The following is a 27,360-nucleotide window of genomic DNA, read 5'->3' on the forward strand; positions in this document are numbered from 1 at the left end:
ACATAAAAAATTTTACTGATTTATCAAGTATAAATTAGGATATCAGTTCGATTCTCAGTTATTTAAGGTTTCATATTTTTCATATTTTTACTGACCATTTCTTTTGTAAATTTTCTGTTATGTCTTTTGCAAATTTTTCTATTGTTGTACTTACTGGTTTTTACTGGATTTCTGCACAAATTAATGAAGCTAAACTATAGTTTCTCAACTTGCTGATGGTGTTTTGACACAGATATTTGGGGTTTTTTGTTATTGCTGTTGATTTTATGTCATTCAAATTTATCAATAGTTTCCTTTATGGTTTCTTCCTTCATTTTTATATGTAGTAAGTCCTTCCTATTCTGAGATCAAATAATTCAAATTGTCCGATATCGTGTACTCTTCTGGGATTTGGAGAACAGAACTGGGTATCCATTATTACACATGTGGATGCACCAGTGTTTATAAGGAAGGTTAAATATATCCTCAGCTTTATTTTCACTGCTCTTCCAGATGAAGTGAACACTGCAAGACTTTTTGATCAAAAAGCTAGAACATCTTCTCGAAAGCCAATTGCTCACGGTTTCATGCTTTCAGATAGCAATGGACTTCGTAACATACCATTCCACACATTTACTTATTTGCTTCTAAATCTATTACATGCTTTTGGTTTCTACTTAAACACTCTTACACTTTCAAAAGAACTTTCTGTAGTCTACTCTATACCCATCATTTTCGCATTTCACTAGCCAACTTGCCTATCATCATTCTGGGTGGCTGAGGCCAAAGGAGCCTGATAATGAAGGACTTTGTAGGCTCTTGTCCTTTACTGACTGAGACAGATCCACTGCAGAGCTTTCAGAAGGAGCAGCACGATCTGACTTACGATTTCCCAGGAATCTAATTGGTCAAAGAGTGATACAAGATACTGAAACAAAAAGAAAATTAAGAAAACTTTTTTTTTACCTGTTTGGCCAAACACACAGCAAATTGAACTGGTAAGTCCAATCCAGAAAATCAGTTGTAAATTCATCTGAAATATAAAATGTGCACCATTATATTAGAAAATAATAAAGAAAAGAAAATGCATTAAACATAAAATGTTCCACCACCTTATCTTCTACTGATTTTATAAACATGATACTTCTCTAAACATTTCTCTCCAATACCTCTCTACCTCTCCTCTCTAGCTGGTTACCTTACCTTTCACCTACACTCCTAAAGTCACTGCCATACCAGATCCCCAGAATCCATTCTTGCCTTTCTCTAAATTGAATATATCTTAACATTTAAATAACAGTACTCTTGGAGAAACTTATGCTGACTGAAACAAGCAAAGCACAGAGGGATAAACACCGCATGTCCTCACTCATAAGTGGGAGCTAAGAGAGAAAGAAGGAAGGAAAGAAAGACCACAGTGGTGCACTGGACTTGCAGAGGGAGAGAACATACCTAGGGATACAAAGCAGAGTGGGGAAAGGGGGATAGAGAGGGAGGTCAGGGATAATTGGGGGGATAATTGAGTGGGGGACACGGGGTATAATCACAATCTGTGGTAATGGGCATGCTGCCAGTACGAATCTGGCCATTACATCTTAGGCACAAGTGGTGACAATCTGCTTTGTACCCCATGAATATTGATAACCAATTAAAAATAAATAAATCAATAAATAACAGTGCTCAAAAAAGAATACAGTGTCAAACACAGTTTTGTCTTCTGGACTCTCTATCTCCATTATCTCCTGTGGCTCCCAGGGGCTCAAACAGGCATACCCAGATGCTTCAGTTCCTAAACATCAGTCTGAGTGAACTTTTCAAAGACCTGATCTAGTCATTCCCCTGCTTACAACTCTTACGTAGTTTTTATTTCTCCTCAGGCTAAGACCAACAACCTGCACAGGGTCCCGACTCAATTTTTGAGTTTGAACTACTATTTCTCTTTTTTAAGATCAATTTCCATGAACAGAATTAGTAAAATATTCAATTTCATTCTGTACAGTTTCCAGATCTACAAACTAGACCAAAAACAAAAAACAAACAAAAAAAAATCAGACATAAGAAAACCCTGAAAGTCTTGAGTATCTTCTAGAATCTCTAACAAAAAAATTAGGTAATATTCTGTATATTAAATAGACTACCGCAAATTCCAACTTTTAGGTATATAACTATTTTCTCAAAGTTTTCACAATGATATTAATCTATATCTTACCAAATTTCATCAAAGATGGCTATAGTCACAGGTTGCTGGCCCTATCCCCTAGCTATTTACTGCTCTTAGACTAGCAGTCAGTTTAATAATTATGCATAAATATCTGTCCCTCCCACAAGACAAAATACAAAAAAAAGTACAAATATATACCAAAAAAGTTAGTTTTACTAGTTATCAAAAATATATAAGTGATGCGATATAAGGTTAATTAGCCCCCCGCCCAAAAGTTTTTTTTAACCCAACGAAACCTACTGCAGATGGCTAAGAGCAACCAACTGGTAGCTCTATAAACTGACACAACTTGGGGGAAAATAATTTGACAACCTATATCAAAATTGCAAAAAATATTTCTTTCTTCTAATTTAGTAATCCAGCTACTGGGAAATTACCCTAAGGAAATAACTAAATATAAAAAAAGTGATACATACACATACACGCACACATTCAGTATGGTACTCTAGTACATTTATAATAGGCAAAAAATGCAAACATTTTATTCCTAATATAAGTTGAGTATCTCTTATCTGAAATGCTTGGGACCAGAAGAAGTGTTTTGGATTTCAGATTTTTCTGGATTTTGGAATATTTGTAGGATACCAGTTGAGCATTCGAAATCCAAAATGATCCAATGAGCATTTTCCTTTAGCACCACATTGGTGCTCAAAAAATTTTGGATTTTGGAGTGTTTTGGATTTTGGATACTCAACCTGTAATAGGGAAATCTAACTACATCAACTTTAGGGACTATTAGACAGTCATAAAAATAACAAAATGCAGCAACATTAAAAGGTTTACAGAATAATTTTGGATGCAAGGTGTACATTAAGATGAGAGGAATGTAAAAATAACAGTACATAAACATAAAGCAACCAAAGAGATCTGGAGATTACAAATTTAAGACATAATGCATAATATAAAGAAAATGGGGTTTTGTTTGTTCTTTTCTTCTTTTTGCTTTCTTAATGAAAACAACCATAGCCCAGTTTAATTCTGTGGAATTTTTTTCTTGGTAAATTCCCTTTAATAAGAAAAGTCTATTGAATTCCACGTTAACACTGAGTATTTCTTTTAAAAACATCCATCTTCAAGGACTTGCTTTCCAGGATGCTATTCCTATAGAATACTACTTTTCAGAATGCTTTTAAGTTGGGCTCAGAGCACCCCTGGGATACTTGCATTTCCTCTGCTGAATGTTGGCTTCCCAGAGAAAAGAGATAAGAATAACTTGCAGTCATCCACTTTGCAATCGTGCTCAGACCAGCAAGTTCTGTAATGCCTCGAGCTTGCCATTTTGCTTACATATCATCTATAACATGTAAACAAAACTGCATCCAAGACACTAACAAAAGTTGAGCATCATAGAAGTGTGAAATGCCTAACAATTCAGTTTAAGGCCTGCCTAAAAGGTTTAATGTGTAGTAAATCTATATAGACTATAGTTCTAAGTAATTCAAATAATATTATCAGTTCCAAAGCTATGACTAAAAGGACCTGGAACATTGACTCCTGAGGAAATGCATCACTGTGATGACTGGAGCATCTGCACCGTTTCCACACAAAGTGAACGGAACAAATATTTGTTCCATATATGGACTGATACATGTTTCTTCAAGATATTATTCAGGCTACTTGAATGACCACCACTATGCCCTGAAAAATCTTTCAAAATATCATACGATTTAGAGAATCACCACTAAGATAAAGTTATTAAGTAACAGAAAATGTTTCCTAATATTCTGAGGCCACGCTGCTTTAAAATATTACTTTAACTGCCACTGTCCTTTTCCTTTTATAAACCTTGACACACCAAAGCTCAGCCTTCCAAAATATGCATGTCTCTGGAAGAGCTCCCAACTCAGAAGCAGGCAAAACAAGTCTTTAGTGTTGAAGAACAGCTGAGAGAACAAGGAAAACGGCTGGAAAGAGCTGAGGGACAGATGTCAACTCTCCTGTGACTGGTCAGCGCTCTGGCAAGAAACAGAGAGGCGCTGTCTTTGGCAGGTGATGTCTACAGAAGGCCAGGCTTTCTCTCAGGCAAAGGGAGAAGGGCCAGAGGACGACAGCAATGAAGAATAAAGAAGAGCTATGAGGACATGAGGCTCAGAACCGGCCACAGTTAGAAAGCTGGATAGTAAAGAAGTGGCAGAGAAGACTCAGCAGCCTCCCCTATCAATCCTGACAATCTTCTGCAGGTACTCAGTACTCCTTCTGCATGTGGGGGGGAGTGGAAAACTGCACCAAGAGAGTACCATACTTCAAAACCTCCGAAGGCCTTACTAGTCAAAGTGTGCTTTAGGGGAAAACTGCATCAGATTTACCTGCGTTTACCTGTGGTTTAGGGAAAAACTGCATCAGTTTTAGGTCTAAGAACCGCAATCTCTGGGGGCAGGGCCTGTATTCCAGCTGATTCTTCTGCGAAAAGGTGCCCTAAGGAGTTTCCTACCAATGGCATTCCACATAAGACAGCTCATTATGATGGGACAACAGGTAAAGATGCCTTTCAGATCCCATAGTAATCCTACCTCATATCCTCTTCATAGTCAAAGGTCCAGAACTGGTTGCTTACACTGGTCTCCATTTCCAAACCACCTCTTCTCTCCTCAGCCTCCATAACTGGTGTCCACTCCCTACCATGCATGTGAAACTGCTCTTGCAAAAGAACTCTTTCCAGGCCTTAAATCTCACTTTCTACAATTCACTCACTTATATATTTCTTGACCGCCTACAATATGCACTAGAGGGGACACATCAGTTTATCACCAAAGAATTTACACAAGCAACATTTAGGAGTATTCACAATTCTTTTTTAACACCCTCTCTTCTCTTGGACTCCACTGGTTTTCTCCAACCTCTCTAGAGGTTCATCCTCAGGCAACTATGTCCAATTTTGCACAAAACCTAGAAATACAAAGATCACTGCCTCAAGGAACTTTCAGTTCAGTTTGAAGACAAAATTACAAATAGTACAATATGATGTGATAGTTTCTGTAATGAAGACAAGGACACAGTGCATCTCCACTTTCATGGAGATGGCCACAGGTAGGCAGATAAGCGGAGAGAAGATATTCTAGGCAAAAGGTTTGCACACACAGGGAAAGCTGTGGAGTCCTGAGAAGAATGACAGTAACTTCTTTCTGTCTCTCCCCACCCAAATTGAAATTCTGCATCTCACTTTTTCTCTCTTTACAAAAAAAGACTAGAAAAAAATACATTCATATATTTTTGTAGTTATATCTTGTTGGTAGACTAATGAATAATTATTTTATCCTTATAATTTTCTACCATACATATAAATTATATTGTTTAAAAGTTTTCAAACAGCAAGAAGGCCCAAAAGAATCTTGAAATACTTAGGTATTTATGAGACTTAAATTATGAGTTAGAAATAACAGAAACCAAGACCAGGCAAGCAGGAGGAGCTAGGTTACAGAAAGCCTTAAATGCTATCCATGATAAAAGAGTTTATATTCTATTCTATAAATAGTATAGAAACTGAAAAAAAATTGGGCAGAACAGTTACATAACTACATACATATGGCAGAAAATTAGTGTGGAAGAGGACAGGTGGCAAGATAGGAGCCAGCAGACAGACACAGAATTTACTGCAAAGGTTCAAGTCTTCATCTATATGCAGACACAGGTCGAGCTTCTCTAATCTGAAAATCTAAAATCTGAAACTTTCTGAGGTCTCAAGCATTTCAGATAAGGGATACTCAACCTGTACAGACTAAAAGCCTGCTGTTGTTTGTTGGTGCTGTTCTGTAAGAGCTGATACAGGTATTCTGGTGATGCTACTATGCTGCTCAGTTACCCTGACCACTTGTCAAGTGTTTTTTCACTGTATTAATGGTATGTCATATTTTTTACTGTTAAGTACTTACGTGTTAACAAGTGTAAGAAAATGATGGTTTATCAGTAGCATATAAATTCAGAGTCAGGCATGATGGTGATGCCAAACCACCACAGATTGTCCATATGGGTGGTTGAGATGGTGCCACCTTTGCTTTCTGATGGCTCAATGTACACGAACTTTGTTTCATGCAAAAAATTGTTTAAAATATTGCATAAAATTAGCCTCAGGCAATATGTATAAGGTATATATGAAATATAAATAAATTTCATGTTTAGGCTTGAGTCCCATCGCCAAGATATCTATCTCATTATGTATACACAAAGATTCCAAAACCTGAAAAATCCGAAATCTGAAACACTCTGGTCCCAAGCATTTCGGATAAGAGGTACTCAACCTGTAACAAAAATGAACAAGAAGAAAAATAAATGAGTCACTGAGAGGCAGTTATGAGGAATCTGATGTTTACTTGGATAAGGATTGGTGGGAGAAAGAAAGAAATCTAAAATAACCATCACTTTTAAATAAAGAAGACATAGGAAGGAGAATGGAGTTGGGGAGAAAATAATGAGTTTTGTTTTAGAAATGTAGAATGTGAGATGACCGTGTGAAATCTAGGGAAGATACCTACTGGGAAATTAAGACACATGGGTCTAGATCTCAGGAGACATGTCAGGATTAGAGACACAAGACACTAGTCATTATACTGTATAGGTGGTAACTGAATTATGAAAACGGATGAGATTGCAAAGAAAAGAATACTTAGGAAGAAAGGAGAGCTGACAGCAGATTTGAAAAGGTGAAGACAGGAAAAAGAGAAGATAACTGATGGAGCCAGGCCTCTCTGGAGCACAGGGATGGCATCCAGTTCACAAGGGAGTGCATTACTTGGAACAGAGGTAGGTGTAGCACCTTATCTCTGTGGCAGAGAGCTGAGAGAGTTTACTCATGCAGGACAGCTTTCTGTGAAACGGGAAGCAAGGACAATGCTGAGAGAAAAGGAGGAAGGGCTACAGCACTAAAGAAAACTTGGAAGATGCAATTGGATTATAGAGCAATTTGGGGGTTGGACACCCTAACGTATAAAGGCACATTTGTAACATTTATCTTACTTATAAGTACCTGTTAATATCCATCTTCTCTGATGGATTCTAAGCTCCAAGAGAACTGGGCCTTGGTATGTCTTACTCATAAGCTATAGCACCTAGAAGTGCTTGGCACAAAGTCGATGCTCAAAAATTTTTGCTGAACTGCATTAAATTTTATGAAGAGTTGTATAAAGAAGAGTTTCTCAGAATTAATGTCCAGAACCTCTCTAAATAGAAGAGTTACTGTAGATAACCTTGTGATGACTTAATTTTCAATCCTTATAAGTATATATAAGCCAATTTAAAGCAAGATATAAAATCCCTCATGCTCATGACTCATACACTATCAAGCCAAAATTAATTTACAAATACAAACACAGACACTGAAATAATTACTCTGTTACAAGGTGCTCAACCAGATAATCCAGATGTTGGTTGTTTATTATTATTTACTAACACAAAAGCACAAATTCTTTAAAATGCTCGTAGAAATGCTCAGATTTCTGAGAATACTTTGCCCATGGGTCCTCAGACTCCAATCTGAAATTACTGAATTAATCCACTCATTAGCAGGGCAGGTGCAGAAGGAGGAAAAGGTGGGTAAAGAAGTTGTGGTACTAACAGAAAGTTAACAAAGAAGAGGAAAAAGTCAAAAGACTTTTGGGTAGGTAAGAGAAGAGGGGATCATGTAAACAAGGACGTGAAAAGAGCTGGAAAGTAAGAGAGTTGAGAGTTTAGAATTTCAGAGTCTTATGTGAAAAGCCTCATTAAAGATACAGCAATAGGTAATTTTTTAGCCAGGGTTCTGTCCCAAAGCAGAGCCTGAGACAAGAACTGGTGTGCAGAGAGTTTATATGGAAGGTGACCCCAGGAAAAGAGAGAGGTACTTTGAAGAGAGTGAACCAAGAAAAAGAGAAAAAGCCAACATAAGAGTACTTTATTGATCATACTGGTGCCTGGGGACTTGATATTGACAAGAGCTCTGGAGAAGCATACAGAAAGTCTGTCCAGCGGAGGGACAACAGGGTACACTCATCAACTCCAGTCCCCCACAGGTAAAAAGCCTGCCTCAAGGAGTGTTAACTCCCCCACACTTCCAAGAACTACACAGTGCATGTGCCCAGATGGCCACTGCCAGCTTCTTACCCCATGGACAAACAAGAGGGCTTGTCGGAAAAGCCCCAGGGGAAAGAGAAAAACACTGAGGCACTTGCGGCAAGATACACCCAGCTGGCAGTGAGTCACAGAACTCTTCCCGGCAACACTGCCTGGAATCAGAGGCGAGGCCAAGAAGATGTGAGATGGACACAGAGGTTTCTAATACAATAAAAAGTTTCTAGAGTTGAAAGAATCAAGAAAACTGCTAGACCAGAGTGTAAGAAATATCATCTGCATGAACCTTTGAGGTCAACTAATGATGGCAAGAACTGGAGAGGAAAGACAGACTAAGCCAGGTGATTCACATATAGCCACATATACATGTATTAAGACAAATATAAATAATCTTTGTTTAAAAGATTTCAAGTTTAAGACTGACATAGCTCCTACCAATCTACTACAGACATGTATGGTTGACTTGCCTTATAAATTGTCATCTCCTAGAAGTCATTTCTCCACATCCTCTGTATCTAGCACAATGTCTTAATATTTAATAAACAAAGAAACTAACAATAAAATTAGCTGGAGATATTCTGATATATCAAAAAAACAAAACAGTAAGCTTCCTGAGGGCTGATTTGTTCTTTTGTTTGCATCCACCATTGTACAACAATGGCCAGCACAGAGTTAAGACCGTGGACTATGGAGCCAGAATGCCTGGATTTGAACTAACTAGGTGAGTGACAGTGGCAAATTATTTACTATGTGTCTCAGTTTTCTCACCTTTAAAATGTAGACAGTAATACTTACCTAATAGGGATTTTATGAAGTTTAAGTAAATTGATACATATAAAACATTTAAAACAATGTTTGGCAAACTGTAAGTATTACCTAAGTGTTACTTGGTATAATTATTAATAAACATTATAGCAGGAGCTTAATAATAACTTGATTGAATAAAGAGGTAACCATGTTTGAACACTGTGCTCTTTTCAGTTGTAATTATAACCAGAAAATCTCGAAAGGATCCATGTTAGGGAAGATACAAGATATGGAAGAAAGGATAAAATTTAAAGATTAGAAATAACACAACTCCATAAAGTAGATTAATGTAGATTATTATAGCCATTCAGGTACTCACTTTGAACTTGACATCTTCAATATCAAAACTTTTTTATACTGTTTTTAGGTACCAAACCTAAGTAGGATTATTCTATTCAATGGGCTTCGAAACAATTAGATTCCTGACAATTTGTATGTAATAAAAAAAGCAGCAAAACCTTAGTGTTTTGTACTACCATATCAGACAAGCTAGAGATATTTCTGAATGCTAATATCACAGATCACCTTTAATAAAGATCAGACCAGGGAATAACATACCTAATACAAATAGAAATAAGGAAGAACAATTGAGGCTTGCTGTGGTTTGAATGTGTCCCCCAAAGTTCATATGTTGGAAGCTTAATCCCCAGTGCAAGTGTTGAGATGTGGCATCTTCAAGGTGATTAGGCTCTGCCCTCATGATGAACTATGCTGTTAGTTCAGGAGGGACTTCCTGATAAAAGGATGAAATCCACACCCTTCCTTCCTCCTTCCTCTCTCTAGCACTTGTCCTCAATAGTCCTTCCACCTTCCACCATGAAATGATGCAGCAAAAAGGCCCTCACCAGATGCCAGCACCTTGATATTGGACTTCCCAGCCTCCAGACTGTCAGAAATAAATTTCTATTGTTTAATTACTTACTCTGTGGTATTCTGTCATAGCAGCACAAAACAGCCTAAGACAAGGGTTCTTATGTTATAGAGAAGCAAACACAGAAGCAGCTAAAAGAAAGAAGGAAACTGCCCTGAAAAGATACCTTACTACTAGATACTTGAATCAGAATTCTGTGTTATATTACTCAAACAAAATTACCAGTTTGACTTCATACAGTGGACTACTAAAAAAGGAAGATCTATTTGTTCACTGACAAGGACAGACTAGGCATATATACCTGGCACAGACAAGAACACAATACACTGAGTTTTGATGATTCAAAGTAATTTGTAATAAAAAGTTATTTCATTTATAATTTCAAAAAATTAGACTTTTATTTCAACACCTTCAAATGACTGTAATAATGACAAAAAAAGTAACATCTAACTATCTCTTCCAAGTACCCCCCTAGGAGGTTAGGAATGATAACTTTGTTTTACAGATGAGGAAACAAAAACACTAAGATACTACCTTGACACAGGTAGAATCAAAAGTTATATAGGTGAAATTGAAACCAAACAATCTGAAAACAGAAGCTGTGACCTGACTTTGTGTTTCATTAAACTATAATTTTTTAAAGGCTTACTTAATAACTATTTTTAAAGAAAGAACATCCTTCTAGAGTTAGAACTGACTCAGAGCATAGAAATGGAAAGGGCTTATAATGTTCTGTGACTTTACTTCTTGGGCATTCAAACTGAATGGAGACCAACAAAAATTATTTTAATTGTCATATTTCATAAGTATAGACAGGTTTTGTGTCTCATTTCTATAAAAGCATTTCACCCTAATATCATTTTTTACCATATTCAATTTTATCTATGGGGTTCATTCCTCGAAGGCTGGGAACTTAACACCTAAGAAAAACTTCCACAGGAGAAAAAGTGAAAGAAAGTGAAGAAACCTCTGAAAATGGTAGAAAATCTAGATGAACTCATTATGCTCTTCAAGGAATTCAGAAAATCTCAAACAGATCTTTCTTACAGTGATCAAAAATAGTTAAGACCACAAAACTAGAGAAAAAGTACACAGAGCTAAGAAAGAAAGTTTAGGTCATAATCCTCTACAGAACTCATTAACATAAGGAACAGAGTCAACATAAAAGAAGGGAAGACTTGAGAAAAATCACACAATTCAAAATAATAAATCAAGCCAATTAGAAACATGACAATAGATCCAACAGTGATCCAATAAACAGACAACTGGTATACCGTGACCATGACCACCATGACCACCACCACCCCCAACCCCCAAGGAAGGACACAGCCATATGTGAGAATGGGTGGGGGTGGGAAGAATTCATTTAAGCATTAAATCCAAATGCAGAATGGGGAGACGGACTTAGAATACAAGAAGAAAAATAAACACTTTAAACAAAGGTATATGTAAAAACAAAACAAAGCCTTAATATGAAGGGCTGATCCAAAATGAGCATGAAAAATTGCCTGAACTTAGTTAATTCTTCCCAGTTCCTCTTGTCCACTCAAAAGGTAAGACATTACCTAGCAATTGTTTTTTTTTTTCAAACTACCCTGGTAAGCTGTTCCTTCTTTACACTTTCTGTGTCTGTAGTTGCTTTGCCCTTCCCGGTGAGGGAATATTAGCAATTGTTTTGGTTGAGAAAGTTTACTTTAGAGAAAGTTTACAAAGATAATTGTGAATGGAGGTAGCAAAAGAAGTCAACTATCCTGATTAATGGTATCAATAAATAAACACTTGAAAGCGAGATAATTTCATCTAAGGAGAACTGTGAGTTATGTGCCTATACTGCATAACCTTATTTGCTTTTTTAAGAAGATCATTCTAAAAATTCTTTAATCAAACTAATTTTGACCATATCTTTTGCTGTATCTCCTCTCAGCCCTGTAGTGGAGGAGCACAAGCACAGTGCTGGATATATTTTAAATATATAATAAATATATAATAAACCATCTTAAAACACTGAAATATGACTTCCATACTTCCAATGGTACACACCCAATTTTGCATGTAAACACTTTCCTCATCACTCCACTGGCACTACACTCCCTAAACAAACAGAATGCTAATTTTTCTTTTACCTTTCTTTTTTTTTTGATCTTCTTTGGCTCTTCATCTCTTCACCAACCACAATAAACAGGACTAACTACAAAGAAACTGTGGTACCAAAACATATTCTTCATTTTTATTTATATATATAAAATATATGTATAAATAATCTTCATTATTATTTATATATGTATATAAATATTTATATATGTATATAAATATACATATATAAATAATAATAAAGAATATTTTTCTTATTGTTTCCTATTAAGATAGAGAGATTTAATAGGAAACAAAGCGGTAAAGTAATATTTGCTAAATTAGATTGGATTCTGCCTTCTAACTATACTATCCTTTGAATATGTCACCCACCTGTCATCCATATCTTTACCCATACCATTCCAAATTCAGCTCCATCTCCTCTACAAAGTCTTCCAAAACAACTTAAGCCAACGTTGATTTTTTTCTCAAACACTATTAGGGAATATTAGTTGGCACAGTACATGTGTAAAATATCCTTTGGCATTCTTTATGTTTTCCTGAACTGAACACAACTTGTCCCAACTAGACAACACACTCAACATCAAAAACCATGCCAACCTGTTTGTTTACACCCGCTCAGCACAGCATTTTCCAAGAAGCTGCTACTCAATACACAGATAGACTAATATGTAATGTACAACTGAGCTACATCCTGATGAAGAGCTGACAGTGATAGATTTGGCTGGTCAGCCCCGGCAGGTATTCTTAAAAGGATAATGTGGCACAGTGCCTACCCTCTCTGGTGATGATACAAGAAAATGGTGCTCATGGGAGAAAGAGAAGAACTGCACTCTACAGTGCTTAAACAGGCAGCTGCTATCCTTCAACTCACAGAATGACAGACTGAGGAAAATGTAGAAGACCACGTTATAGTGTACATGTGGAAATCAAAGCCCTGGAAGGTGAAGTATTCTGACAAAGGTCACAAAGAAATACAGTGGCAGAGCCTACACTGAAACCCAGGTTTCCTACCTCCCAATCAAGAAACGTTTACTACAGCAAACTGCTTCTTTAACAATGTGTCTAAAACTAAATTACATTAAGTCTATATTAAGTCTTTACCTCAAACATGCCAATCACTGGAAGTCACTCACTAATATGTCACTCAAAGAAATTAGAAGTTCAAAGAAGAAACTGGGGATGGGAAATGCTTTTCTAGAGTCTGCTTCCTCCACCCACCCCTTGACTGTTAAGTGTTCCCAGGTTCTCCCTCTGGCCCCTTTTTCACTCTACACACTCTCCTTTAGTATTTTCTTCTGTAGCCTAAAGCTTCAACTAGCACTTAAAGACTAAGAATTCCCAAATCTAAATCTCCCAACCAGGCTTCTTTTTTAGCTCCCAGTCTGTGTATTCAACTGCACTCTAGACACCTACCTGCATCCCATGGTCACCTTAAAAAAACTCAGCATTACAAAATTCATCATTTCCCCTCCCTCCAGCCAACCATCATCACCTCCTTGTGGTCATGTTGTCTACCTTGGTGAACGACACTACCTAGCCAGAAACCTGTGTCTTCATATTGGGTTTCTTTCATTTCTCTTTCCTCAGACCCCAAGTCTTGTCAGTTTTCCCTACTAAATACAGTAGTTCTTATACCCCCACCCACAGCATCCCCTATACCAGGGATCTTCAAAGATTTTTGATCACTCACCTTTATCACTAAAAAAATGTTGAGCATACATGTACCCAAAATATATGCACACTTATTTATAAATTGAAATGCATGTACTTCTACAGCAATATAAGTTATTATAAACAATAATAAAATATTAAACTGTAAAGTGATGAAATTAAAATATATATTATAGTAAACATAAAATTTTCTCCCTACACTCCAGTGAGTCATTTTACACATCCCTGGGGGCCAGGAACCCGTACTTTAGAGACTCTGTATAATGGGATTGGTCCTATAAGAAATATATGCGCGTGTGTGTGTGTGTTTGTTTATATATGTATGTACAGTATGTGTATTTGAAGCAGTTTCTTTTCTCATACACACACGCACACATACCTCATGATGAGGTGATATGCTTAAGCATACTGCTAAACCTATTAACCTTACCTTCTAAAGCCACAAACCAAAAATAATATTTAAAGTTAGCTGACCTCTAAAAACCCACATTATATTATTTTATAAATAAAACTTCACTCTGTAAAAAGTCTTATAAATAGCTATTTTCAAACAATGAGAAATTCATGAAGTATAGTTTAAACGGATCCAATTATATACAGCTCCTGAAAAAAGAGACACATTTTTTTCAACTACCTACTGAATATCCTAAGGCTGCTGATATTTGGAGTTTTATGGACTGCACCTCCTTTAACCTAGGTACATATTTTAATATATTCTTTCAGTTTTCTACAGCTATAGATACTGCTACTATTTCTGGATCCAGAAGACTAATGTACTCTTCCCTAACTGTTACCCTCCCTACCCCTTGATTCCCACCTCTGCAAGAACATAAAAAGACAAAGAAAAATCTCAGAAGATATAACCAAAGTCAAAATAAACACTGCTAATACAATAACACAGATACTTACATATTTACACAATATAATCCTCTAGGATTCTACCCGCAACCTGACTCATCTAACTCTCTATGTAGAGTGGGGAATTATTCTCAAATTTAATAACAGTCTACACAAATTCTCTCAGATAAATTCAGCTTGTTATACACACTCAGAAATTTAAATTCTCAGAGTTCAAAAGTTCTCTGAAACACTTACTGGTTACAAGAAGATGTTTCATCTTCTCACTCTAGCAGCATAGTTAAGAGCAAACCAGCACTTACGGAACACTAATGAAAAATATCTTCTTCAGACAGAATACCATACTGCTCCTCCCACCCCACACCCACCCTGGCAGTAAGCCACAATTTATTTAGCAAGAAGCCAAGCAATAAAGACATTACATTAAGTAGCAAGCATTCTTATGAAAACTAGCAACACATGAAACTTTTTGATTAATTTTCATTATTATAAAGTAACTAAATCCCCAGCTCCTGGAGTTAGGAATTTATCAACACCAATTTAGAACTACATTTTCATTTAGTGATGGTAATTTGGGGAAGACTTAAATTCTGCTTACCATAAGTTAAGAAAGTTGCCTGATTGCTAAAATTACACTACTAAATCCACTGGTTTTCGAAATTGTTGATTCCATACTTTTCATATACAGAACGTTGAGGGGATTAAACAATAACCTTAACATAGAACTTCACATTCTTTAAAAAAAAAAAAAAATCACAAATATTTAAAATTGTGGGTTTGTTAAGTGAACATAGATGAGTTAAGTTGGAGTTTATTTGCTGTTTACAGAAATATTAGCCACATTCCCTATCTTTTTAATTAGCATTCTAATAACATCTTCCATTTTATACTTAATTTTTGGATAAGTAAAATGACTTTTTCCCCTGTATCATTTCATGTTTTCTATTTATTATTTCATCATATTCTGCCATTTATTTAATACTGATCCATGAACCAAAATTATCTTAAAATATGAACATTTATAGTGGGAGCCTTAAGCAAGTCCTGTCCCCTCTGGGCCTTGATGTCCATAAATGTAGAATATGTAACTTCCAACTAAAATTCCTTAGCCGTTTCTAACAGTGGTATATCATACAACCTTTGTGAAGGGTGTATGCCCTCTAAAAACTAAAAACAATGTCTAATGAAAATTCACCTAGCATTTGTTATTTTTGTACCATCAAAACAACAATAAAAAATAACTAACAATCTACTAATTCTCCCCACCTATGCAAAACGCAGGCCCAAAGAAACCTTACTAATGATGTTATTAATTACATTCTGAGATACTTTTAAAATCTTTTTAATATTCCAAGGAAAGATGAAAAGGAGTCAATATTTACTGGGCATCTAGTCTAAGCTAGTATATTACATTTTACATTTAATCTACACAACTATACTGCAGTTAGGAAGGTTACTTTTTCTAACATGGGCTCTGGAGCTAGACCCCATAGGTTCTCCAGCTCTCCTGGATGGCCACAGGCAAATTACTTATGCTTCTTATACCTCAGTTTCTTCATTTGTAAAGTGGAAATAAAAACGGAACCTATCTCATTGGATCGGTTCCAGAATTAAATGAGATAACACACATAAAAGGCCTATAGCCAAGCATGGGGCTGTCATTATTAAAATTATTAATTATTTTTATTATTAGTGTGGGTATTCTTGTTCCTGTTTTACAGATGAGGAAATGGAAGCTTAGGGAGTGTCATTTACTAATGATCATACCGATCAGTACTAGGTTTTGACTCAAAAGCCCAAATCTGATGATTGAAAACTGTTCAGGCATTAAATATAAGGATTCTCATAAATCCTACTTGCTAGTACGAAGCAGAAAAAAGGACACGCAGTAAAACGACATTATTAGGGACAGGTCGGGCTTTAAATCTATTGGAGACGCAAGGAGCCTGAGAGCTGGGTCGCCGCGGCCCAGCACAGGACGTGGCTTCCTCGCTGCCGCGGTGGCCGACGCTCAGGCGCGGCGAGTGCAGCTGGGGCCGCTAAGTGGCCGGCGTCTGGCGACACCGCGCCTTCTGCGCCGGCGGCTCCCCGGAGCCCGCTTGTGTCCGGGCCGACCCCTCCACGCACCCACGCCGCACAGCCGAGCTGGGGCTCTCTCCTGCGAGCTGGAAGGGTGAACAACTCTTCTCGAGGCCGCTAAGGACCAGGCTCCACGTCGCTCAAAGAAAATGCAGCCAGCGACGGAAACAAAGGGAGCGCAGCCTTGTCAAGGATCTTTCCAAGTCCTCCCGAGGAGGCCTCAATCCGCTCTCACCTGCACACAACCCAAACCGGCGCATCGGAGCCCGGGCCACAGACAGGCAACCGTGGCTAGGAATGGCAGGTGTCTGAGTGGCGGTCGGGGACCCTGGTCCTCCGCAACACCCCCGTCCCCTGACGTGACAGCGCCCAGGCCGGCGACCCTCCCACTCGCAACGCGGCCGGGGCCCGCTGTGCGCCCTGGGGCCACCGCGCCGGGGCAGGGGGCGGCCGGACGGGACAGGAAAGGGAGCGGTGAGGGCCTGGAGGCCCGTCCGAGAGAGAAGCGGAGCGGGCGGGCGGCGGCCGGACTTCCTCTCGTGCCCGAAAGCTGGAATCCCGCCCCACCCCCCACACGCCCCAGCGCCGGCCACAAAGGTCCCCGGCCGGTCCGCGGCGGGAAGCCCGAGGTCTGGCCGCGCACGGGCGCCCAGAGGCCGCGGCCCGCCGCCCCCCCACCGAAGGCCCGCCCGCGCCTACCTCTCCAGGCGGCGTCCGGGCCCCGGCGCGCTCGGCTCGGGCCTGCTGCTCCGCAGCTCGCGCTCGGCCTCTCCCGCGGGCTGGCGCGGCCTCCCGGGTCTCGGGCGCGGCGGGAGGCGGCGGCTCCTCCTCCTCAGGGGCGGGAGGAGGAGACTCGGCCGCCCCGAGCCGCCTCCCGGGCAGGAAACGACCCCCAGGGCACCGCCTCCTCAGCGCGGCGGCTCCTGCTCCCGAGGCCGCCACCGCCGCCGCCGCCCTCTCTCCGGAAACGCATTCCTCACGGCCGCGTCAGCCGCGCCCCGGGCGAGGAGGCGGAGGCGGGAAGGCCGCAGCCCGGGACACGGCCGCCGGGGCGCGGAGGGCCCCGCCGCTGCCTCGGTTTCCTCCTAAGGAGGGAGGTGTCGGCGTGTGCGCTAGTGCCCCGCACGGCCCGCGGAGCCGTCGTAGCCTCCCACTGGAGAAGACTGGACGCTCCTGTTGGGCTGCTCTTCAGTCGTGCTTCCCCAAAGCCGCACGTGTGACCAGCTGTCCCTTTTGCCCAGTACTGTCCCACGTTGAACACTGGCAGTCCTGCATCCCGGGAGCCTCTCAGTCCCAGGAAAATCGGGACGGTTAGTCACTCACCTGCGGGGCATGAATTCATGGGGCCCCAAACAACATCGTCCCTTTGGAAGGGAGTTAGCTAAAACCAGTAGTGTTTTTCTGGAGTGATCGTGTGCTTGCCGTGTGTCTACGAGAAAGGTGAAGACTTGGGAAGGTGTTGGGTGCGGAGACAGGTGGGGATGGGGAACGTTTTGGAGAAAAAGTGGTAAGTTGGCGAGCTGCTTTTGATAGGTTTATCTGGAGGTCTGTTGATGGGGAACAGGGATGAAAAAGAAATGTTTCATCCTTCAGAGTACAGTTTCTGTTTCTCCTCACTTTTTTTTAGTAGGTGGAGATGGGGGCTAGAAAAAGAACATTTAAAAGAGAAGGGAAGCATTCATTATGAGAGTGGCTGGGCACCTTTTGAGTAGAGGACTGAAACCTGTACCAACCAACATCATACTGAAACCCAGTAACTCAGAATATGCTGCTGGCATGCTGCCATCCTGTTAGCAGAAAACATTGTGGGTTGCCACCCGGTGAGCTGCAGCACCCTGTTGGGAATAGAGCTCTAATGATCAGATTTATGAAACTGAGAAGTAGTGTTTCTCTCGTGGGAGACTAGAGTCTGGGATGCCCATTTGGCTGCTGATCTTGAACAAGTATAAGAGAAAATAAAGTAATTCCACCTATGAAAAATTTGCTCATTGCTCACCAGCAAAATCAAAGACCTCTAAGAAATGAGCATTGTTTTTCCCTCAATGAATGACCAAACTTTAAGAGACTAAATGATGTTTCTATATTAACCCCCCAATGGTAAAGATGCCATTGGAACTCAACATTCTTGAATTTAAAGGTATTGGTTTTATCATTGTTCAAATTAATCAAAACTGGCCCAGTCTCAGCACAGGAAAATGTATAGCTCAAAAGATAAAGCATAATTGATCCATGCTTGATTTTCACTACATTTCTCAGAATTTCCTTTCCTGTATGTGATCTGGGGAGTCACTAGCAATTTTTGACAAAAGAACGTTTACATTTGCACAACTCAACTAAATTAGTTCCTTAAGAGCAATTGATCTTTTTAATACCAGTGTCAAACACTATTCTGGGACACTAAGAGGGGCTCAGCTAAATTTCTTCATTTGATAAATGAAGAAATGTGTCCTTTTGCTCCCCTGGGACCAGGACAGAGCATTTGACCAAACCGAAGTGTCTGCAGCAATTCCTATACAGAAGTCATGAGCTTTGAGGAAAAGAGAAATTAAAGAAACATGTTCTCTAAGAAAAGCAATGATTGGTCAGGACGATGACTCTACTTGTGATTTCATACAAATATCAATAGGTACACAGTTAGCTAAGTATGAAATTTACAGATACTCCAAAGGAGGGTTGCTCAGACTTACCATGTGTATTAGTCTTCTGTTGCTTATAACAGAATAACTGAAACTGGGTAATTTATAAAAAAACAAAACTTATTTCTTACAGTTTTGGAGGCTGGCAAGTCCAAGGTCAAGGAAGCAGATCTGGTGAGGGCCTTTGCTATGGTTCAACTGTGTCCCCACAAAATTCCTGTGTTGGAAACTTAATCCCCACTGTAACACTGTTAAGAGGGTGGGAAATCTGATTATTACAGTTGAAAGAGGGAGCCTTTGAGAGGTGACTGGCTAATTGGACACAAGGACTGTGTCCTTGTCAGTGGATTAATCCATTCATGGAGTAATGAGTTATCATGGGTGTGGACTGGTGGCTTTATACTGAGTACCTGAGAGAGCTCTTACCATTTCTCTTACCATGTGATATACTAGTCACCACAGGACTCTGTAGAAAGTTCCCACCCAGAAGAAGGCCCTTGCCAGATGTGCCCCTTGCACAATGGACTTCCCAGCCTCCAAAACTATAAGAAATAAATTTTGTTTGTTTATAAATTACCCAGTTTCAGGTATTCTGTTATAAGTGATAGAAAAATGGAATAATGTAGCCTTCTTCCTGGCGGGGGCTCCCTGCAGAGTCCCAAAAGAACGTAGGCTATCACATGGTGAGAGGGCTAAGAGCATGTTAATGTGCTAACTTGGGCTCCTTATAAAGCCACCAGTGCCATTCCCATGATAACCCACTCTTTCACTAACCCGTTAATCTATTAATCCATGAATGGATTGAACTATTCATGAGGGCACAGCCCTCACAATCGATCACCACCCTAAGGTCCCACCTCTCAGCACTGCCACATTGGGGATCCAGTTTCAATATGAGTTTTAGGGGAACATTCAAACTATAGCACCATGCTAAACAGGAAGTCCTAGCAAGTCACATTGCCAGAGCATATCATGATAGAGCATCTATTAGTATATTGAATTCAAGTCAAGTTCATACTTTACCTACACTATCTCCCAATTATTATAAATTGTCTTCTGCCATCTCATAAGTCATTATTATGACAAATAATTAAAGTTGGCCCTTTCTTTGGTTTTAGCACCAAACTATTTCTTGCCCTTTAAAATGTATCTTTATTCACCTGTTGTTTTCCAAAGTAAAGTTTCAAAGTTACTCACCAGTAAAGATGTTATTAGATGTCCAGGTTTGTTTCAATTAGAATTCAATCCCTATTTCTAATGATAGGCAGGCTTACATAGATAAAAGGAACTGTTAATATTTGGTCAGACGCAAAAGAAGCTAAAGGCTTTTCTAGGAACCTGATTATTTCCTTCAAACAGTGAAACTGATGCTGGAGGAGCCAGATAGCAGGTCTCAACCCAACCCATCCTCTTACCACGTTCTTGACCCTGCCACAGGAAAGAATTCAAGAGTTGAGTCACAGTAGAAAGTGAGAACAGGTTTAATGTAACAGGTAAGAAATACAGATTCTGCAGAGAGAGTGCAGCATACTCCAGAGACTGGGCATGGCTACACCAAGTTTAATACAAAAGTAAGAAATACACACTTAAAGTTCAGTACAGAGTGCAGGCTGGCTCAAGAGAGTGAGCAGCCACCTGCTAAAAGTAAGCTTAACACAAAAGTAAAGCACACACACCTCAGCCAGTGAAGTGCAGGGTGGCCCCAGGAAAGTGAGCAACAATAACAACTTCTGCCAGGATTTGGCTTTTTAGTTTTGCTATCTAATGCATAGTCATGCTATCTAATGCATATTCAACTAAGGGGGTGTTTCCCAGTTATGTAATGTAGTATTGCACATGCTCAGTTGGTCTCTTCTTAGAACATATTCATTGGTCAAATCCTATCACATGCACTGGATGTATTCAGAGTATCCTGAGCTCTTTTGCACCCTTAGTAGAAGGTCATCCAAAGGATAAACTCCTTCCACTGAGCATGCTTGGCTACCACGGTTATTTAACCCTTCTCTACTGAGCATGCTCAGCCACTAGATTTCAGTAAGCCAGCCCCTTGAAGTCTCAATTTCCCTGTGTTGGTGCCAAAAATAGGTATAACTAGCAACAGTAACTTTCTTTTAGGTTGAGGGCCAAGAAGAGAGGCCTAAGACCTTGGAGAATGGCTTTAAACCCAGAGGTCTGTCCTATCACCCGAGTCCATGGGAACCATGCACCTCCTATCTCAGGATCACAGTTTGGTAAATGACCTTTATATCTAGTAGTTTGGTTGAATCACATGATTATGGAGTACAGGAGTGGGAGTGAGAGTGAGTCAGTGCTGGCTTCAGAAATGGAGAGCTATCTCTTATAGTTTGAACACTCTTGGGACTTAGCTTCTCAAATATTGCTCCCTCTACAAAGCCAGAAATCATTCTTGACAACTTGAAGTCTTTTCAGTCTTTAAGAGTGAAAACAGCCCTAAACATTATAAATTTTGTGGGCAAATAGTTTAGTACACATTCATTTATAAATCATTTTCCAAGTACAACAAGCATCAGAAAGCAAGACCCTTTGGGGTTAGAAAAAAGGATGAATACCTGCATTGTGAGAATAGAAGCACACCCCAAATCAAATTGTTTCTGGGGTTGGCCATTGACTAGCACAGTATGTGCCAGATCACTATTAAATAAGCAAGGTGATGTTGGGTCCTGGTATGCCCAAGATAGCCCCAGTTTGTCTATTGTGGAAGCGTAATTATTAATAGCACCCCTTTTCACTTCAAAAGTATGTCCTGATACAGATGATAAATTACATGGTTGCCCTATAAATAAGGGTGTCCAGACAATGAGGAATAAGAAAAGTAAATTTAGAAATTCAAAGGGGACTCATAAGAACACATTGCAAAACAGATTCCAGGATTATAGGTGAAGACCAATTCCAGTATTGATGATAGTACAGGGAAAAAGTGTGCGGATGTGAGTATGCAGAATTAGGCAGCTCCTGTATGATGAAAATGCCCTACTAGAAGATTTAATTAAGGAAAAAAATCTTGAAAGTAGCTAGTTTATCAATGAGACTTGGGTTTTAAATACCTTTGTAAATAAATATACAAGTATGTGATGGCTTCTGGAGCAAATGGATTGACTGTGGCTAGGTAAGTCTTCAGCCCTTTTCTAAGAACTGTTTCTACAGAGTGACCTAGATAGAGTTTTCTCATCTGTCACCTCCAGCTACTTTGAATGCAACTCCTTCTTTACACATTAAGAAAAGAAAAAGATGAGGAGATGGGGATAGAAGAAATAGCAATCTTTGATAACATCCTGTAATACTAATGTCGAAGTGCTTCTGAACCAGGAATAATTGCATTGTTTTTCCTAAGAAAATAACATCTCTTTTTTAAAGCATAAATCTGTGTGACTTGGTAAAAAGCAGCCCTGGAAAATTATTAACATTTTGAAAAATAAGAAAGTGTGAGACAGCCCTTCCAGTTCCTCCTTTTTTTCCTGTCTTCAAATACATAAATAATATGCATATAGCCATACAATGCAGAGAAATTGGGAAGTTTATTTATTTTGCAACTTCTAATTTTTGGCTTGGGGACTAAAATGTAATGAACAGTTCTCAATACTCTGTTACAATTGCCAAAGGAACCATGACAAATTAAGTTTGCCACAAGGTAACGGCCGACTGAGTATGTATAGTGTGTGTCAGTGTACTTGACTTGCTTGTCCTGAAGTGTTAGTGCTTCATTTCTTTGCTTATTTAAAAGTAAAGTGGAAAGTTGCAGAACAGTCTTACCTGATTTGCAGTGTCTCTTACAGTTTAGAGAGCCATGGTCTTTTTCTTTTTCTAGATAGTTAACAGTGGATGGATTATGGCTTTGAATCTGGGTCCCATGTGAGTAAGACTGCCTCGGCTGCTTCTGCTTCCTGTTTTCCATATATAGCATCCCCGTTTTCTCTCTTGCCCAGTCCACACAGTATTGCCTCCTCTGGGTGTGAGCATTCCTTGCCTGCATTCAGATGCTGAGCATTTTTAACAGCCCAGAGGAAACAGTGTTTTTAGGCAGCTCTTTTCAAACACTGAGTTTCTTCAGCTGTACAAGGGAATGTGCCTTCCCAAATAAGAATAAAGAATATGCAGTTGAATAGCGCTGGATTTATTTTTAGAAAACAGGGTCATTCAGTACAGGAAATGATGGTGCTACCAACGGGTTATGGCTAGTGACTATAAAACAACATTCTTTCTTTCCTCATTTAACTACTTTTGAGTATCTTGAGGAACGTTAGCAGTTGCAGTTTTGAATTAGGAACAGCTTGATTGTAGACCAGATCCTTCAGGGAGTAAGAAGGATAGGTTTCCCCAAAAAAGGTGTGTACGGTAAGTAAGAGCACTTTCCTTGTAAACCTCACCCCGCATACAAACTAATCCCCGTAATGTGTTATCTAAGGCAAAGTTCTTGCCCCACAGAGTGCTTGCCTCATGCCTAAGAATGGGATACCGTGAAACCCCTTAAAAATGTGCACAGAATTTCATTTATATATACACATCTGCATTTTTCTGGTTTTAATGGGATCTTAACTTCAAAACATTAAGAATCACTATTTACAGCTCAGATATGATCAGTTCTAACTGCCAAAACAAAGGTCTTTGCTGTTGCCTTAGAATATTGAGTTGTGTATTGATTAGTATTATCTCAAACAATTTTTAAAGCATCAGATACTACTTCTAAATATTTTTTTTTATAACAAGATTTTTACTGCATGTTATTTAACCTTCAGGAGATAGAACAGAAAAAAGTACTGTCTTTTGTGATCAGACCACACAATTAGAATGTGGTTTTTTTGTGTTTACTTTTCAAGGTAAAATAAACCTCAAAGAGAAACTAGAACTTTTTATTTCAGATATCCAATTTACATACTAGGACTTAAATGCCTTCAAATTATTCCTAAGAATCACTCTGATTAAAAATTGTCATAAAATTTTAATTAGATAGAAGACAACTCTAAATAAATTTTAATTATGTTTCCTAACAATACTTTCCGTGTAACATTTGGAAAAACAAGGCCTGTGACACTTCTACTTTAAGATTTCTGCATTGTTGCTGGCTGATGTCATAAGCTTTTTCCTCTATGATTACAAGAATTCCCTATTTAGAACTGCTTATGGCTGCCAGTTGAGTAACATTTTAAGTTGAAAGAATTTTGCATCTTGTGTTATTTTATTGTACTAGTGAAATAATCTTAGTCTGAAAAGTTTTTATGGTTTAGCTCATTAATATTTTTGTATTTCCTGACTCTTCTCTTCATTTAACTACATTTATATTGAAGTTCTCAACTATCATTCTCCCTTTATGATAAAATAAATCCTTCATTATCTATAATTGTCCAGTAGCTTCCACATGCCTAAAATATCAACTAAATTGTTTTTCTCTTACAGTCAGAACATTGTCTATGGAAATGAAACAGTTCAATCAAAATTTCATCAGTAAGTGTTGCTGATATGTGATATTTAGTTTCTGGAGTATAGCAAACTAATTCTTACATTTAATAAATTTACTTCTGATTGATTAAATAAATTTCAATACAATTCCATGAAATAGAATAATCAACAGCTTTAAATAAAAATGAGTGAGACAAGTCAAGCGAGGTGTAGAACACATTGTGGTACATAATCCCTTATGTGAAGTAGTATTAGTATTATCCACATTCTATAGGCAAGAAAACTGAGATAAGAGAGGTTAAATTGCACAACTAGTAAGTTACAGAACCTGGATTGGAATCCAGGCAGTCTGACTCCAGAGACCAGACATTTATTCACTGCACTGTCTCTGATCTCTTGTGTAATTTTGCAGAGACAGTGTCTGCCCTATTCCAGCTCCACTGTGGCTGGCCAGGCAAGTCTGTAATTCTGGTGTTCAAGAATAAGTCAATCTGTCTGCAGATGTAAGCGTGCTCTCCAATATCAGCATTTCAATAATAATAAGGTGACATTTTCATGTCTATGTCCTTGTCCATCTCTTAATTCATGCAAAACAGGGTGAGCATGAGAGTGCTATTAGGCCCCTTTGAACTCTTAACATCTATCTCTCTCTCTATACACACACACAATGTATATATGTACACATATACATACACGCACAGACAAAAAGGATGACATGAAATTATATTTGTTATCTATCAGTGTAAATAGGCATACAGTCATGGCTAAAATTGTTCAGCCGAATCATCCCAAAGTTCATCAGTTAACATATTTTTTATTAGAAACTTTAAAGATTCTATCTTTCTTAAGGGCAGTTACCATATTTTAAACATGCATATTTACGAAGGGCAGTTGCCTTATCTTAACTGCATATTTTAACCACACTGACCTTCTTTCTATTCCATGACCTCATTGGGGTTTTTGTCCTTACCATTCCCTCTGTCTGAAATGCTGTCTAAATGTCTACTTCCTTCTTGTCAATCAGATCTAAGCTTAACTAAAATAGGCCCCCAGACCCCTCCATATTTTAATTCTGCACGGCACCAGTCACTATCTGATTTTTCCTCATTATTTTTTCTTTGATTATTTTCTGTCTTCCTCTACTAAATACAAAATCTGTGAGAGCAGCTACTTTGTCTGCCTAGCCTAGTTCCCAGAAGTGCCTGGCTTTTAAAAATATTCTATCTAATTCACAATAAAAACACTCAACAAAATAGTGATCGAAGAAAACTACCTCAACATAATAAAGGTCATATGTGAAAAACCCACAGCTATTATCATACTCAACAGTGAAAAACAAAGTTTTTCCTCTAAGATCAGGAAGAAGAAAAGAATGCCCACTCTCATCACTTCTATTCAACATAGTACTAGAAGTTCTTGACAGAGAAATTAGGCAAGAAAAAGAGATGAAAAGCATCCAAACTGGAAAGGAAGAAGTAAAATTATGTCTACTCATAGATGACATGATTTATATGTTGCACATACTTAAACTGTTAAACTAACAAATGAATTCAACAATGTTGCAGGATACAAAATCAGCACACAAAAAATCAGTTGCATTTCTATACACTAATAATGAACAATCCAAACAGGAAATGAAGTAATCATTTTCATATCCAATAGTATGAAAAAGAATAAAATATTTAAGTCAAGGAGGTGAAAGACTTGTTCACTGCAAACTATAAAACATTATAGAAAGAAATTTTAAAAGCCACAAATAAATGAAAAGAAATCCTGTGTTCATGAATTTGAAGACAATATTTTTAAGATGTCCATACTTCCCAACATGATCAACAGATTCAATGCAATCCCTATCAAAATCCCAAAAGCATTTTTTGCAGAAATAGAAAAGTTTATCCTATAATTCATATTAAACCTAAATAGCCAAATAGGACCCTAAATAGCCAAAACAACCTTGAGAAAGAAGAATGAAGGTAGTCTCATACTTCCTGATTTCAAAGCTCATTACAAAGCTGCAGTAATCAAAACACTGTGGTATTGGCCTAAAAATAGACGTATAGACCAATGGAACAAAATAGTGAACTCAGAAATAAACCCTTGCATATATGGTCCAGTGGTAGTCAACAAGGGTGCCAAGACTATTCAAGTCTCCTCAACAAATGGTGCTGGGAAACTGGACATCCACATGCACATGAATACCTTATGTCACATATAAAAATTAACTCAAAATTGACCAAAGACCTAAATACAAGACCCAAAACTATAAAACTTGTAGAAGAAAACATAGAGAAACTTTTGTGGCATTGGATTTGGCAAGGATTTCCTGGATATGACACCAAAAACACATGAAACAAAGGAAAAACAGACAAATTAGACTTTGTCAAAATTTTAAATTTCTGTGCATTGAAAGGACACAACAACATGAAAATGCAACATACAGAATGGGAGAAAATACTTGAAATCACATATCTGATAAGGGAGTAATGTCCAGCATTTATAAAGAACTCCTACAACTAAACAAGAATACAAACAACCCAATTTAAAAAAGGGTAAAGAACTTGAATAAATATTTTTCCAAAGAAGATATGCAAATGGCCAAGAAACACATGAAAAGATGTTTAACATCACTAATCATTAGGGAAATGCAAATTGAAACCACAGTGAGATACTACCACACACCTATTAGGATG

At 38.5% G+C, this 27,360-nt stretch overlaps 1 protein-coding gene across 2 annotated transcripts in view; it reads right to left on the reverse strand.

Annotated features, from left to right (window-relative positions):
* The window catches only part of ITGB1 (integrin subunit beta 1), a 41,993-nt gene extending 24,542 nt beyond the window's left edge, over positions 1–17,451 (reverse strand). The window contains exons 1-2 of one of the 2 annotated variants that reach the window (XM_063099282.1): positions 17,319–17,451; positions 946–1,012 (exon numbers count right to left, since the gene is read on the reverse strand). In XM_063099282.1, coding sequence (XP_062955352.1) covers positions 946–1,012 — 67 coding nt within the window. In that variant the 5' untranslated portion in view covers positions 17,319–17,451. The remainder of the gene's footprint in view (positions 1–945; positions 1,013–17,318) is intronic. The other variant, XM_063099281.1, reaches the window with a different exon arrangement.
* Positions 17,452–27,360: the final 9,909 nt, after the last annotated feature.

The sequence above is a fragment of the Cynocephalus volans genome, chromosome 6 (genome assembly GCF_027409185.1).
Source record: "Cynocephalus volans isolate mCynVol1 chromosome 6, mCynVol1.pri, whole genome shotgun sequence".
NCBI lineage: Eukaryota > Metazoa > Chordata > Mammalia > Dermoptera > Cynocephalidae > Cynocephalus > Cynocephalus volans.